At 47.6% G+C, this 11,630-nt stretch overlaps 3 protein-coding genes across 14 annotated transcripts; 2 read left to right on the plus strand and 1 right to left on the minus strand.

Moving 5' to 3' along the window:
• Nucleotides 1-175: 175 nt before the first annotated feature.
• On the minus strand, nt 176-7,402 carry LOC104583537. Of its 12 annotated transcripts, none has more exons than XM_024462585.1 (7): nt 6,944-7,402; nt 6,644-6,805; nt 6,487-6,533; nt 6,188-6,304; nt 6,033-6,109; nt 5,771-5,875; nt 176-3,958 (listed from the first exon to the last, which is right to left on the minus strand). In XM_024462585.1, the coding sequence occupies exons 6-7, from the start codon at nt 5,780-5,782 to the stop codon at nt 1,289-1,291; spliced, it is 2,682 nt and encodes an 893-aa protein (XP_024318353.1). In that variant the 5' UTR covers nt 5,783-5,875; nt 6,033-6,109; nt 6,188-6,304; nt 6,487-6,533; nt 6,644-6,805; nt 6,944-7,402; the 3' UTR covers nt 176-1,288. The 12 variants fall into 12 exon arrangements, 9 of the variants coding, with proteins under 9 accessions (XP_024318353.1, XP_024318351.1, XP_024318352.1 ...); XM_024462583.1 differs by having other exon boundaries at nt 6,487-6,574; XM_024462584.1 differs by having other exon boundaries at nt 6,033-6,099; nt 6,487-6,579.
• A 214-nt stretch (nt 7,403-7,616) lies between these two features.
• LOC100839311 (mavicyanin) lies at nt 7,617-8,738 on the plus strand. The gene is made up of 2 exons (XM_003571316.4): nt 7,617-8,041; nt 8,124-8,738. The coding sequence occupies exons 1-2, from the start codon at nt 7,861-7,863 to the stop codon at nt 8,465-8,467; spliced, it is 525 nt and encodes a 174-aa protein (XP_003571364.1). The 5' UTR covers nt 7,617-7,860; the 3' UTR covers nt 8,468-8,738.
• A 1,440-nt stretch (nt 8,739-10,178) lies between these two features.
• Nucleotides 10,179-11,199, plus strand: LOC100839614 (uclacyanin 1). Its single transcript, XM_003571317.4, has one exon. It carries the CDS (start codon nt 10,352-10,354, stop codon nt 10,976-10,978), a length of 627 nt encoding a protein of 208 aa, XP_003571365.1. The 5' UTR covers nt 10,179-10,351; the 3' UTR covers nt 10,979-11,199.
• Nucleotides 11,200-11,630: the final 431 nt, after the last annotated feature.

Consider the following 11,630-nt stretch of genomic DNA (forward strand, 5'->3'; position numbering starts at 1 on the left):
GAGACCAGTCGAGGTGAATTTGCACTTCACGGTGGATAAATACCATGGCTAAAGTGACGTCCCTTCGTTATGTTTGGATGCTAGCTAAAGTTCATCGTACCAATTTTTGGGTCATGGCCAATAATTCGATTTTTGTTTGTACAGTGACCAACTATTTGCGATAAAACTTGACAACTTTATACAAAACACATAAAATAGTATATTAGCTTGTTCGAACAGAACATAATATATAATTCTATAATTCTCTCGGTACATAAATGACAGAAAGCCTTGCCAAATCACACACCGTTACTAGGTTCCTTCTGTGTGCACAGTCAGACCTAGCCTTTTATTTCAAATACAGACCAAACTCAAATCAAACCGAATATATATACGAACGCAACAAGCACCAATCAAGCTGTAACCGGTGAAGAGAGGCACAACAACAGTAGCAAGTAGTGCCTCCCAAGTCACACCAACATAAACACACAACACAAATTGTTCCGAGATAGCAATTAATCAAGCATCACGAGACAGACACCAATGTGCTAGGCAGCTGATTGATGTAGCAACCATGCCTTTTAGAGGTCACCTGGAGATGATAAATACAAGATGTGGTAGAGCTTAATCAGTATCGTTGAAAAGCAACAAACAGAGTGTAACCAGAAGCCAAGACGTTCGCGCAAATATATATGATCTTCAACAAAATACGTTGTAGATATATCTGAACTTATAATGTTAGAGCACAAGAGAGAAAAGCCGACGTGCAAGTCACTTACGAGCCTTTCCTTGATTCCTCTAGGTTACCTAGACACATTAAAAAAAGGACAATCAAGCAAGAAAACATAGGTTGATCAGTAGCTCAACATAAAGCACTAAGAGAACAGACTTTGACTAGAGGCCACGATGTTATACAACTGAGAGAAATGTGGCACTAGAGACGTGCATACCTTAGGTCGGTCCTCTCGGTATGGTCTCCTTGTAGTAATATCGATGCTGCGGGCTGAAGAGGTCACGGCTCGCCTCCAGCCCATCCCACTGGAGCTTTCCCCACCAGTCCTTCTCGCAGTCCACCACCGCCGGCGGCTTATCGTGTGCACGCCCGGCGTGGATGGACGGGAGCCGCCTCATACTCCAGCAACCCCTGAGCTTGATGGTCTCCAGCGCCGGCGCTGAGAAGTTGATTTCACATATGTGCTGCAGCATGGGGAGCTCTTGGAAATGGATCTCCCTGAGGCTCGGAAAATCTATGTTTCTAGCAGGTTTTCCTCGTCTGTATGGTTCACCCTTCGGGAATATATGTCCGAGCTCACCACAAAGTCAGCCTGGGACAGGAGTGCAGGTGTATATGTCGAAGCTGTGAAAAGGCAGCAGGCGCAGTATCTCTCACATATATGTGAAAACTGAGTCTTTTGCTCCAAATGTAGCGGGCTGCGAGGAGGTGAGATGCCCAGAATGTTTGTAAGCTCTCGAAGGAGCTTTCTGACATGTACTTACTATCAAGCAAAAAGCCACTGTGCAGCTTGGGGCACCACTCTACACAACACCATCTGAGATCTCTGAACTGCACAGCATAATCAAATTCAAGGTTGGCAGCAGTGATGGAGGAGTTGTCGTGCACGTGTAGGGATTGAGCACTATCCAACAAGGAAACCATGCCTTCACGACCACTTTTGAATTCCCAATTGCAGCCTCCTTCGGCAAACTCAATGTGACGCTCTGAAGGTAGAAGCTGGGTGCACACTTGCAACGAGCAGTCTTCAGCATTATCATATTCTTTGACAGCCTTGTCAAGTACATCCGAGTAGAGAAATGTCGATCCAACAGCTGGGACAAGACCCAATTCAACACCGGAACTAATCCCAGCTTCCTTTGTTCCAGGAAGTTGTCTGCTGTTGACGGTGGATGAGAGATGTAAATGGAAATTAGTACCAAACACACCAAAGCCTCGAAGGAACCTTGCATCTGTAGCCACGACCTGTACAAAGTCATGTTGGGAGTATGAATGAGATCGGTGACAGTCACCATCCATCGATCTTTCAGCCTTCCCTCTGGTGTCCACCGACAGCAACTTTAGTGGTGGGTTTCTTGCATCAAGCCACTGAACTCTGCGCAGGTTCTCACAGCCAACCAGAAAGAGCCGCTCAAGTTTCTTAGCCTGCATAGCTTCGAGGTCAAGTTCTTTGATTCCTGTCTCAGACAGGTTTAACTCCTCCAGGTTTGGCAATCCCTGCAAGAATACATGCTTCAGTCGTGTGCGACCTTCTAGAGAGATCTTCGAAACTTTGGGAAGCTCTTCTTTATCACAAGCCACAGGACGCAACTTCTTTTCGGGTATCTGCAGTGAATTCTTCCACTTGGATGCTCGTCCAAATCCATCAAAACTGAATGACTCTAACGATGTGGGGACAGCATCAGGCTCAACATGTAGCAGCCCATCACAATCGTCAAGAATAAGCACCTTCAGTCCATTTGTCCCTGACAGGTTTGGCAAAACTTCCATGGCACTGTTTCCAGACAAGTCAAGAAGCTCGAGGTTTTGCATGCACATAAATGAGTTTTGTACTACTGCTGTCAGGAAAGTAGAAGAATTAATCACTCGAAGCCTCTGAAGATCACGTAACCATGTCAACTCAAGCGTCTTCATGTCCCAATCAGACCTACTAGCTCCTGCATCTGTCAGATTTAGCTCCCTGAGTTCACTCATCAACATCATCTTTGCTGGGGATAAGATCCAGTCCCAACTTGTACAACGTATATCCAACACCCATAGCCTTTGTAAAAATGTCCATTCTGTATCTTGCTTGTCATCTCCTTTACCTGTAAACTCAACATCTTCATCTCTGCAACTGTCTATGAAAACAAATCTTAAACTGCTGCAGTGCATAAAAGGTGGGCACGCAAAACTGAAGGTGCACCAAGAGAGTCTTAACACCCGGAGTTTGCTTGATTGTTCGAACAAGTGTTTTGGCAACGCCGTAGGGGGATCAGATTTTTCCAATGTCAAGAAACATGATGTTGTCTCCTTGGGTATGGTCTGGATATTTTGTATCTCTACATTCTTTGAAGTGATTGAAATCCACCGGCTCTTCTTTTCATGGAGACCACATAACTTCTCAAACCACTTGCCATGGTCTTGTTTTGTTGGAAGATACTCCATTCTCATCTCTTCGTGAAGTCGGTCAGCAATCTTCCAAGCACTATCTCCAGATATGATCCCATCACACACCCAATAGTTAGAAGCATGGCTGTCTCCATCATAATCACTGGAATTATCATGGTTGTAATGCAGGAGCGATAAATACAACCAACAATCTGTAATCACAGTTGGGCTGATATCATGGCTAACTTGGGCCGCCTCCTCGTGCACCACAGCTGACAAGTCATTGTGAAACCAAATGTTCGCGGTTGGACATGCCGAAAGGAAAATATCAGCACTTTGCACTTTCTCTGTAATTGTAGGATCAAGTCGAAACCTTCCCCGGAATGTCCACAATACTTTATTTTTCGAATCAAATACAGGAACACCAGATGTGGATAAATCAATCTCATTATCACTCCCATTGTGAAAAATGATCAAACACCTGCGGTCCTCTGCAGCTTGGAAGATGAGCTCTGCCACATCATCTATCTCAGCTCTAGAGCCTTTATCTAACCCGCTGAAATCATCCTCTTCGTCTTGCTTATCAAACAAAACCATGACGGATCTGTCGAGCTTCAGTTCCTCTGCGATTTTCCTCTGCATTTCTCTCCTGCTTTCCCAAACTGAGCAATCCACGTGGATAACTATGTCAAATTTGGGTCCATCTGTCCTGACTGATTCTGCTATGGCAGCAAGGACGGCAGACGCACCGAGTCCATTCCAACCATCAAAGTAAATAATATTTTCCCTGCCCCGATCATAACGTCTATCGGTATTTCTCAAATACTTCAGAACTATCTCTTCTCTGGCATCTGTAATGCTGTCAGTGGAGATCTCCTGCAGCAAACTAACACAGTTCAGTGTGCGGTGACCTACGAGAATCCCATTTTTTATTTTTTATTCAGCAGAACAACAAAGGAAAACACTTGTATGCCTACGGGGTGTTAACAGTGTTGACCAGTCTTACACAACAACAGTGTGTATCACTCATCACAGATCAGGGGAAGAAATATGATCTCTGGAAGGGTGGAGAGGGTTCATGGGCAGCCATTCTTCATTTTCTTTTCTTTTTTTACTTCTTCTTCTCCGCATGTAAAGCCATCCGTCTCCACCTCTTCGCCGTCGTCCTCCACGGGCACCTGGGCGGCGTCTCGTCATCCGCCGGCGCTTGGGTCGCCGCCTCATCCTCCGCCGGCGCACCAGCCTCCCGCGCAGAGCCCCTCCGTCGAGCACCAGCCCCTACTCGAGCCGGCCACCGTCGAGCAGCATCTCCTCCGGCCCGTGAATCCCGCGCAGATCCCCTCCTCCGTCGTGCACCAGCCTCCCGTGCAAGATCCCCTCCCTTCCACACGATTCTGCCGGCCCGTCTCTTCGCTTCTCAATATCTGAACTTGTGGGATCGCATTCGAAACTTTCAGTTGGTGGAGGGGGAGGATTCGTTCAAATGGAATTGGTCCTCTACTGGTTCTTTCAGCGCTCGGTCAGCCTATTTGGCTTTATTTGAAGGACGGATGGACATGGCAGGTATGGATCTGGTTTGGGATTCTAGAGCCCCCCTCAGATGCAAATTTTTCATGTGGCTCGCTTGCTGGAAGCGTTGTTGGACGGCTGATTGACTGAGGAGAAGAGGTCTTGATCATCCGGAGCGGTGTCCGTTTTGTGATCAGGAGGATGAGACGATTTCTCACATCTTGTTGGGATGCGTTCTCGCTAGGCAGGTTTGGTGGAGGATCTTACAAAGGTTGGAATCTCCAACATTGGCTGCCAACGGTGGCTGGTGATCTTGCCGAGTGGTGGTCCTCTCTGCCCATGGCTGGTAAGCCTAGGTGCGATGCAGCGACGGTACTGGTGCTAGTCTGCTGGTCTTTGTGGAAGCATAGGAACCGTATTGTATTCGATCACATTAGACCTAGTGTGGTGCAGGTGCTAACCGATGTGATTGCTGAAGGGAAGGCTTGGAGCCAGGCTGGGCTTTTAGGAGTGTCTTTGTTTAGTACACTTCCGATTAGTGCCGTAGAGTGGAGAGATTCCGGTTAATAATCTTGTAGACTTGGCCTAAGGCCGACCTTCTTCTTTAATGGATGATACACCTTGTCGGGTGTATTCTAGAAAGAAAAAAGCAGCAGTGAACAAACACATGACGATGTCGCCGGCTGGTCTCGCGGCTCTCGACGTGGCGCTCCTCCTCCTGCTGCTGCTGCCGGACGCCGCCAAGCCGCGCGTCCTCCTCTCCGTCGACGACGGCGGGGAAGACAGAGGAGGGTGCCAGGTGGGAGAATCGTGTCCCCGATCGTGTCTTGTGCAGCAGGGGAGAGTTCTCACCGGAACAGGAGAAGAAAGGGGAGCAGGGTGAAAACGGACAATGGGGATATAGAGGAAACCAACGGGGCTGAGTGTATAAATATGATGGACAGCAATTTCCAAGAGGCCAAGTGCACCCAGGCACCAAACACGCCTGTCAAACAAATTAATGACCATCACAATTGTGATAGGGTCACAATTAAGGTCGACTGAGGGAAGTTTAGACCCAAGTACCAAACAGTGAAGCATGTGACATAATGGCTAAAAAATCATAAAATTAACACCTCATACTCACTGACAAAATAAGCTCTTCTCCCTAAAGGGTGATGGTAAGATAAAGAGCAGTACCTTGCGTTTCATTGTGGATCTCTTTAGAGAAGACCAGAAAGCAGCGACAATGATAGTAAGTTTAGCATATGATATATACCAGCTGAAGATTGAATCCTCTGGTTCCTGCACAGTATGATATGTAAATAATACTTCACCATTGTCACAACAAGGCATACCACAGATCTTTTCACCCAGTAGAAATGCAAATATGCAAATTAGAAGCAACAGTGTGCTCTATAAACTATTTTTTCTGGCAATTAAGAAGCCGAACATGTCGTACCTTGTCTTCTGAAAAGACCAGCGACCAGCTCAAACAACAGCAAGTCTAACCCATGATCACCTTAAGTCTAACAACTCCTGGGCAGCACAATATGTCAGTTCACGAAGATGTTGGCAGGATATGCAGATCAAACCAAAACGGAATGTTTGCCATACCTTGGTAATTAGCAGCCCAATAACCAGCTGAAAAGCAGAGAGTCTTCAGATGAAAGTGATCAATGTTTGTCAGGCTTAAGAAGGAATATACCAATCAAAGATTAGCTCATCCGGTTCCTGCACATCATGATTAGTCAATACTTGTTCCGCGTTTCGCACACATACACAAATTGATCATCTTGACAGAACAGAGTGGAGAAGACACACATGTAAAATGAAGTGACAACCTTGTGCCCTCTATGCGAAATGTACAGGTAATTAAGAGCCAGCACATTTTTCCGCAAAAGGAAGAAGAATACCTTCGTAATGAAAGAAGACCGGCTACGACCTCAGGCAGCAGCAAAATCTAACCCATGATCAGCCGTAAGTCCAAGTGTCCAATAATTCCTGGGCTACATGATATCTATGTCTGTTAATTACCGGACATTATGGGACCAACTGAAATGTTTGTCGTACCTTGGTAATTAGCCGGTAGAAGCAATCAAGGACAAACTCAGGAGCCTTAGCCGATATGAAACACTCAGCTAAGGAAGTAACGCAGTGGTCTTTAAACGAAATTGATGTCCATGTGTGTAAGGCTAACAGATGATGACGGTGGTGCCTTCCTTTTCTCTTTGCCTAAAGCAAAGCATGTGTCATATACTTCGCTTGCATCCGGAGGCAACAGTTGGGAATACATATCATCTTTAGGCAAACATGGAATTGATTCGTAAAGAAAAAGTGGGGAATTAAAGGGCACAAGACTAGATGAAGTACCTGTCGGGGATATATAAAACGAAATGGAGAATTAGGGTGCGGGGTGGAGACGAGCGGGCCGAGCGGTGACCTTGGACGGGGCCGTATATATGCCGCTGGACACGTACGGAGCGGAGGTCGATTTGCCCGGCGGCGTCAGACCATAGGCGCAGGGCGCCGGGTACGAGTCGGAGGTGACGATGGGGAGCTTCATGTGGGCGAGGGAGTGAGGATACCCGGCGGCGGCGGCGGCGCTGAGGAGTTGGCCGCCGGAGATGGAGGAGATGGGGCGACAGTGGAGGTGGGTCGGGTGGAGGCAGCAGAGTCCCTCGGATTCGCGATGAACTGTCGGCCCACTGTCCAGGCCCCATGACCGGCCCAAACCTGCATCTTCAGCCGGTCTGAAGAACTCTGAAGTCTGAATTGCTCCCAAAAAAAATACTCTGAAGTCTGAACACCGGCCCTCACAATTCAACGCTAGCACTAAATGCAAATCTATTCGATCTGATCTGATGCTCAACCACAGAACATTGTGCACCGTTCGATCGCTTCATCGGACGGCCGGGCCTCGACGATCGAACCTAACTAACTCGCTGACCCTCTTGTTACGCTAGGTAGATCGTTAAGCTGATGCTGCTACTATACTAATTGAATGCATGAACAGACCACTGACTAGATCGATAGATATAGATAAGCAAGATATGAAGACGACACACGAGACCCAGCAACAACCACAAGCACACACGCGACCATCGTACGGGATTGCAGTTAAGAGCTAGCTGATCACTGTTCTCAAGCTACTGGCTAATCGATCCAGTTATATTCACATCCATGTTATAAGCTGTGCTAGCTCTAGCTAGCCATTGCTTGCTAGCTAGCTAATTCATCAATCCCGGCCGGCAGCTCTTCTCTGCTTGCCTCTTCCAACTGATAAATCGATGGAGATTAGGAGGGCTCTAGTAGTGATTGCCGTGGTAGCCATGGCGGCGGCGGTGGCTCAGTCGGCGGCGGCGGCAGGGATGAGCTACACGGTGGGGGCGCCGGACGGGCTGTGGGACATGCACACAGACTACGCCGACTGGGTCTCACGGAGGACCTTCCACCCCGGCGACAACATCAGTAATTCTTGAGCTTATATAGGCATCGATCCATATATGTCTCTGGGTCTTGAATCTCATATAAGCATATATAATTTGCAAAGCGTTCACGTACTCGCGGGAGCTGCACGACGTGGTGGAGGTGGGGAAGGCGGGGTACGACGCCTGCTCCAGCGCCAACAACGTCTCCGCCTTCCGCTCCGGCAACGACGTCGTCACCCTCGCCGCCCCCGGCACGCGATACTTCCTCTGCGGCCTCACCGGACACTGCGCCAACGGCATGAAGATCGCCATTCGCGTCGTCGATGCTGCTTCCAGCGCCGGTGGGCCCAACGCCTCGCCGCCGGTGGCATCGTCGGGGAGAGCCGTCGGTGGCCTTGGCGCCGTTATGATGATGGGGGTGCAGGCTCTATCTCTCGTCGCCGTCGTGGGCGGCATGGCCTTCTGATGACATTTTGCATGTGGTGTTAACATATGTTGTCCTTGTGTACTTCGTCCGTTCCTAAATTTTTGTCCGCTGTTTTAGTGCAGATTTTGAACTAAAAAACGACAAGAATTTAAGAACGGAAGGAGTACAACTATGTCTGTGAGTGACTTGTGATCGATTCTTTTGCCTGTCATCTATTTTTGATTATTTTTTTTACGTGGATTGTGAGTTCTGCCATCCAATTATCACGTGAAAAAACTAAACTCCCTTCTAATAGTGTAAAAATTTGGCATATGCATGTTTCACCAAATTTTTCGCGCGGTAATAACTTAATTAGTAGTACTGCATCTGTTCCATATACTCCCTCCGTACGACAAAAGATGTCTCAACTTTGACCAAATTTGAATGCATCTATATATACACTAAGTCATGTCTAGATATTACATGTATCTAAATGCTTTTTAATAATAGATACATCCATATTTTGTCAAATTTGAGACAAAAATTTAGGAACGGAGGCTGTACTGCTTACGAGTGATACAACTATTTGTGCTGACAAAATTATCATATCCACTAGTACATCCGCAGCGCACCAAATTAAGTTAGCTCGAGCGATCGATATATGGTTGGGGAGCCAGTCAACAAAGTCCATGTGTTTGACTAATTTGTTCGAGTGAGCTAGCTGTACGACATTGTACCAGCTGAAAAGGCAGTGCTAGCTAATATCAGTGCATACTGATGGATGCATGCGTGGATCTTAATGATCAACTAACAGACTCGAATTGACACTCCAGCGTAAGTACGGCTGCCCGTGGTAGCTAGATATATAGGCAGCTGTGGGCTCGAATTGAGATCGTTAACATTCGGTCGAACCGAGAAAGAAGATGATGAAAGTCACAAATATACGAGCAAGCCCCGTGGAGTAAATGGCGACCCGAAATCTTTAATCCGTGCGTCACCGCTCCACCGTCAAGAGGCCGTTCCAAGTGCACACAAAACCTTACAAAAAGATACTACACACTATGCCACATGTTGATCCGTCATTTCCCCACCACTGTCTGAACGGAGAGGAATCGATGAAGATCGAAACGGTGTCGGCTAGGGTCCCTCCGCCTCTCCCTCCCTCACTCCTGTGCGAGTTCTGGACGTCGTTACACGAAGACTGGGCTTGCGACGGGTAAAGTTAGGGCGACTTTTTTTTTTTAGGGGACTTAAGGCGACCTTATTGAACCGGTCACATTTGATCCATGTCTAGTTTCCGGCCCATGGCTGGTCATGTGCAGCCACCTTTGAGCAGTCGGCCCAAACTTGGCCCAACATTTAATCTTCATGCTATATCAATACAGTACTCTCTCCGACCAGAACTACTTGTCGAAATATTATATGTATCTAGACATTTTTTACACATAGATACATCCGTATTTTGGCAAATTTGAAACAAGTAATACCGGCCGGAGGGGTACCATTCTTTCAGCGGCAGATAGGCAAAAGGAGAAGTTGAAAATGACATATCGGCATGATTTCCGAAGAAATGAGAAATCCAAACTATAGGTCCAAAGAGAGTAACATCCAGGTCGATATATGGCCTTTGATCCTCTTAATTAATTAACGCGTTTTGTTTGTTGATTGACTTAGCCGCCACGCACGCGGGAACGAACGTGCTACTACCAATCAATAATCGTAGTAGTATATACTCGATCGAGTCAAACATTAGTTTGATTTGATCAAGTCACAAAGTAAACATGTACACATCGACCAAATTGAACCTGCAGATGTCGGAAAAACAACAAATTATATTAACGTGTACCTATATAAATACTCCATCCATCACACAGTCTTCTTCCAACCAAACCAAACCATCTCATCATCCCAAACACATCTAGCCTTTCTTGAATCATCTTCTCCATGGATCAGCTTCAGCTAGCTAGTCCATCGGCAATGGCAACCACCAAAGCTCTGTTCCTGATCATGGTGACAGCGGCGGCGCTGGTCGGGACAACCCTCGGCGCGAGCTACACGGTGGGCGGTCCGGCGGGGTCATGGGACCTGAAGACCAACTACACCCAATGGGCCTCGGCCCGCCGCTTCTTTCCTGGCGACAGCCTCCACTTCCGGTACCCCACCAAAGAGCACAACGTCTTGGAGGTCACCAAGGCCGGCTACGACACCTGCAACACCTCCGTCGTCTCCAGCTCCGGCGGAATTAGCAACGGCAGCGCCGCCGCTGTCAGTACCGTCATTGCGACGTACCAGACGGGCAACGACATCATCCCGTTAGTCGTCTCCTCGGGGGTCACGACAAGGTACTTCGTGTGCGGCGTCGCCGGGCACTGCGCCGCCGGGATGAAGCTCAAGGTGGCCGTCGGCGCGCAGCCGCCGGTGCAGTGCAGGGGGAGAGGGATCAGAAGAAGGTGCACCCGGCCGCCGCCCGCTGCTCCGGCGGCAAGCTCGGCGGTTGGTGGTGTTGACCGGTCAACAAGCCTCTGGTTCGCCGCCGTCGTGGCTGCGGGTTCCTTGCTCCTCTGTTCCTAGAGCCAACGATTTATAGCTGGCGCCATTCTTCTTCTCTTCTTCGTTTCTTATGGTTTGTGAGACGTGATCGGCCGTGCGCCCATGTTCGTTCCTTGATTCACTTGTAGTATTTGTATAAAATGTCAACTGTATTCATTTTTTCTGTTGAATGTAATTCGATCCATTTTTAATTAATGGGGCTTTGTTGACCTCATATACCAGAGGAATGCAGCTGAGAATTAGCAAGAAGGTTTCCGGCAGGCATCATGAGGTTGTCCTGACAGAATCGAACATACATACTCCCTCCGATCCTAAAATTTTGTCATGATTTTAGTACAAATTTTTATTAAAACCACGACAAGAATTTAAGATCGGAGTGAGAACATACGGAGTAGTATTGATACAAAAGCTTGCAGATGATCACTTGTTGAGTTGAGTAGGTCCACAACACAGATCTCGCAACGATGGACAGTCGATCGAGTCAAGTGGTACGAGTGAGTGACCAAGTCCTCTTCATTCGACAGCAAATCCCATGTGTTAATCTGTTCCACACGCTCAATCGAAAGCAAATCATTAATCATCTCATTGTCTTTCCTTCCATGATTCTTCCATGGAAAACTAAGACCGTGTCAATGTTCAAAACGATACTCCAATTGACCTTCCTGTGTGATGT

This window comes from Brachypodium distachyon, chromosome 3, assembly GCF_000005505.3.
Source record: "Brachypodium distachyon strain Bd21 chromosome 3, Brachypodium_distachyon_v3.0, whole genome shotgun sequence".
Taxonomy (NCBI): domain Eukaryota; kingdom Viridiplantae; phylum Streptophyta; class Magnoliopsida; order Poales; family Poaceae; genus Brachypodium; species Brachypodium distachyon.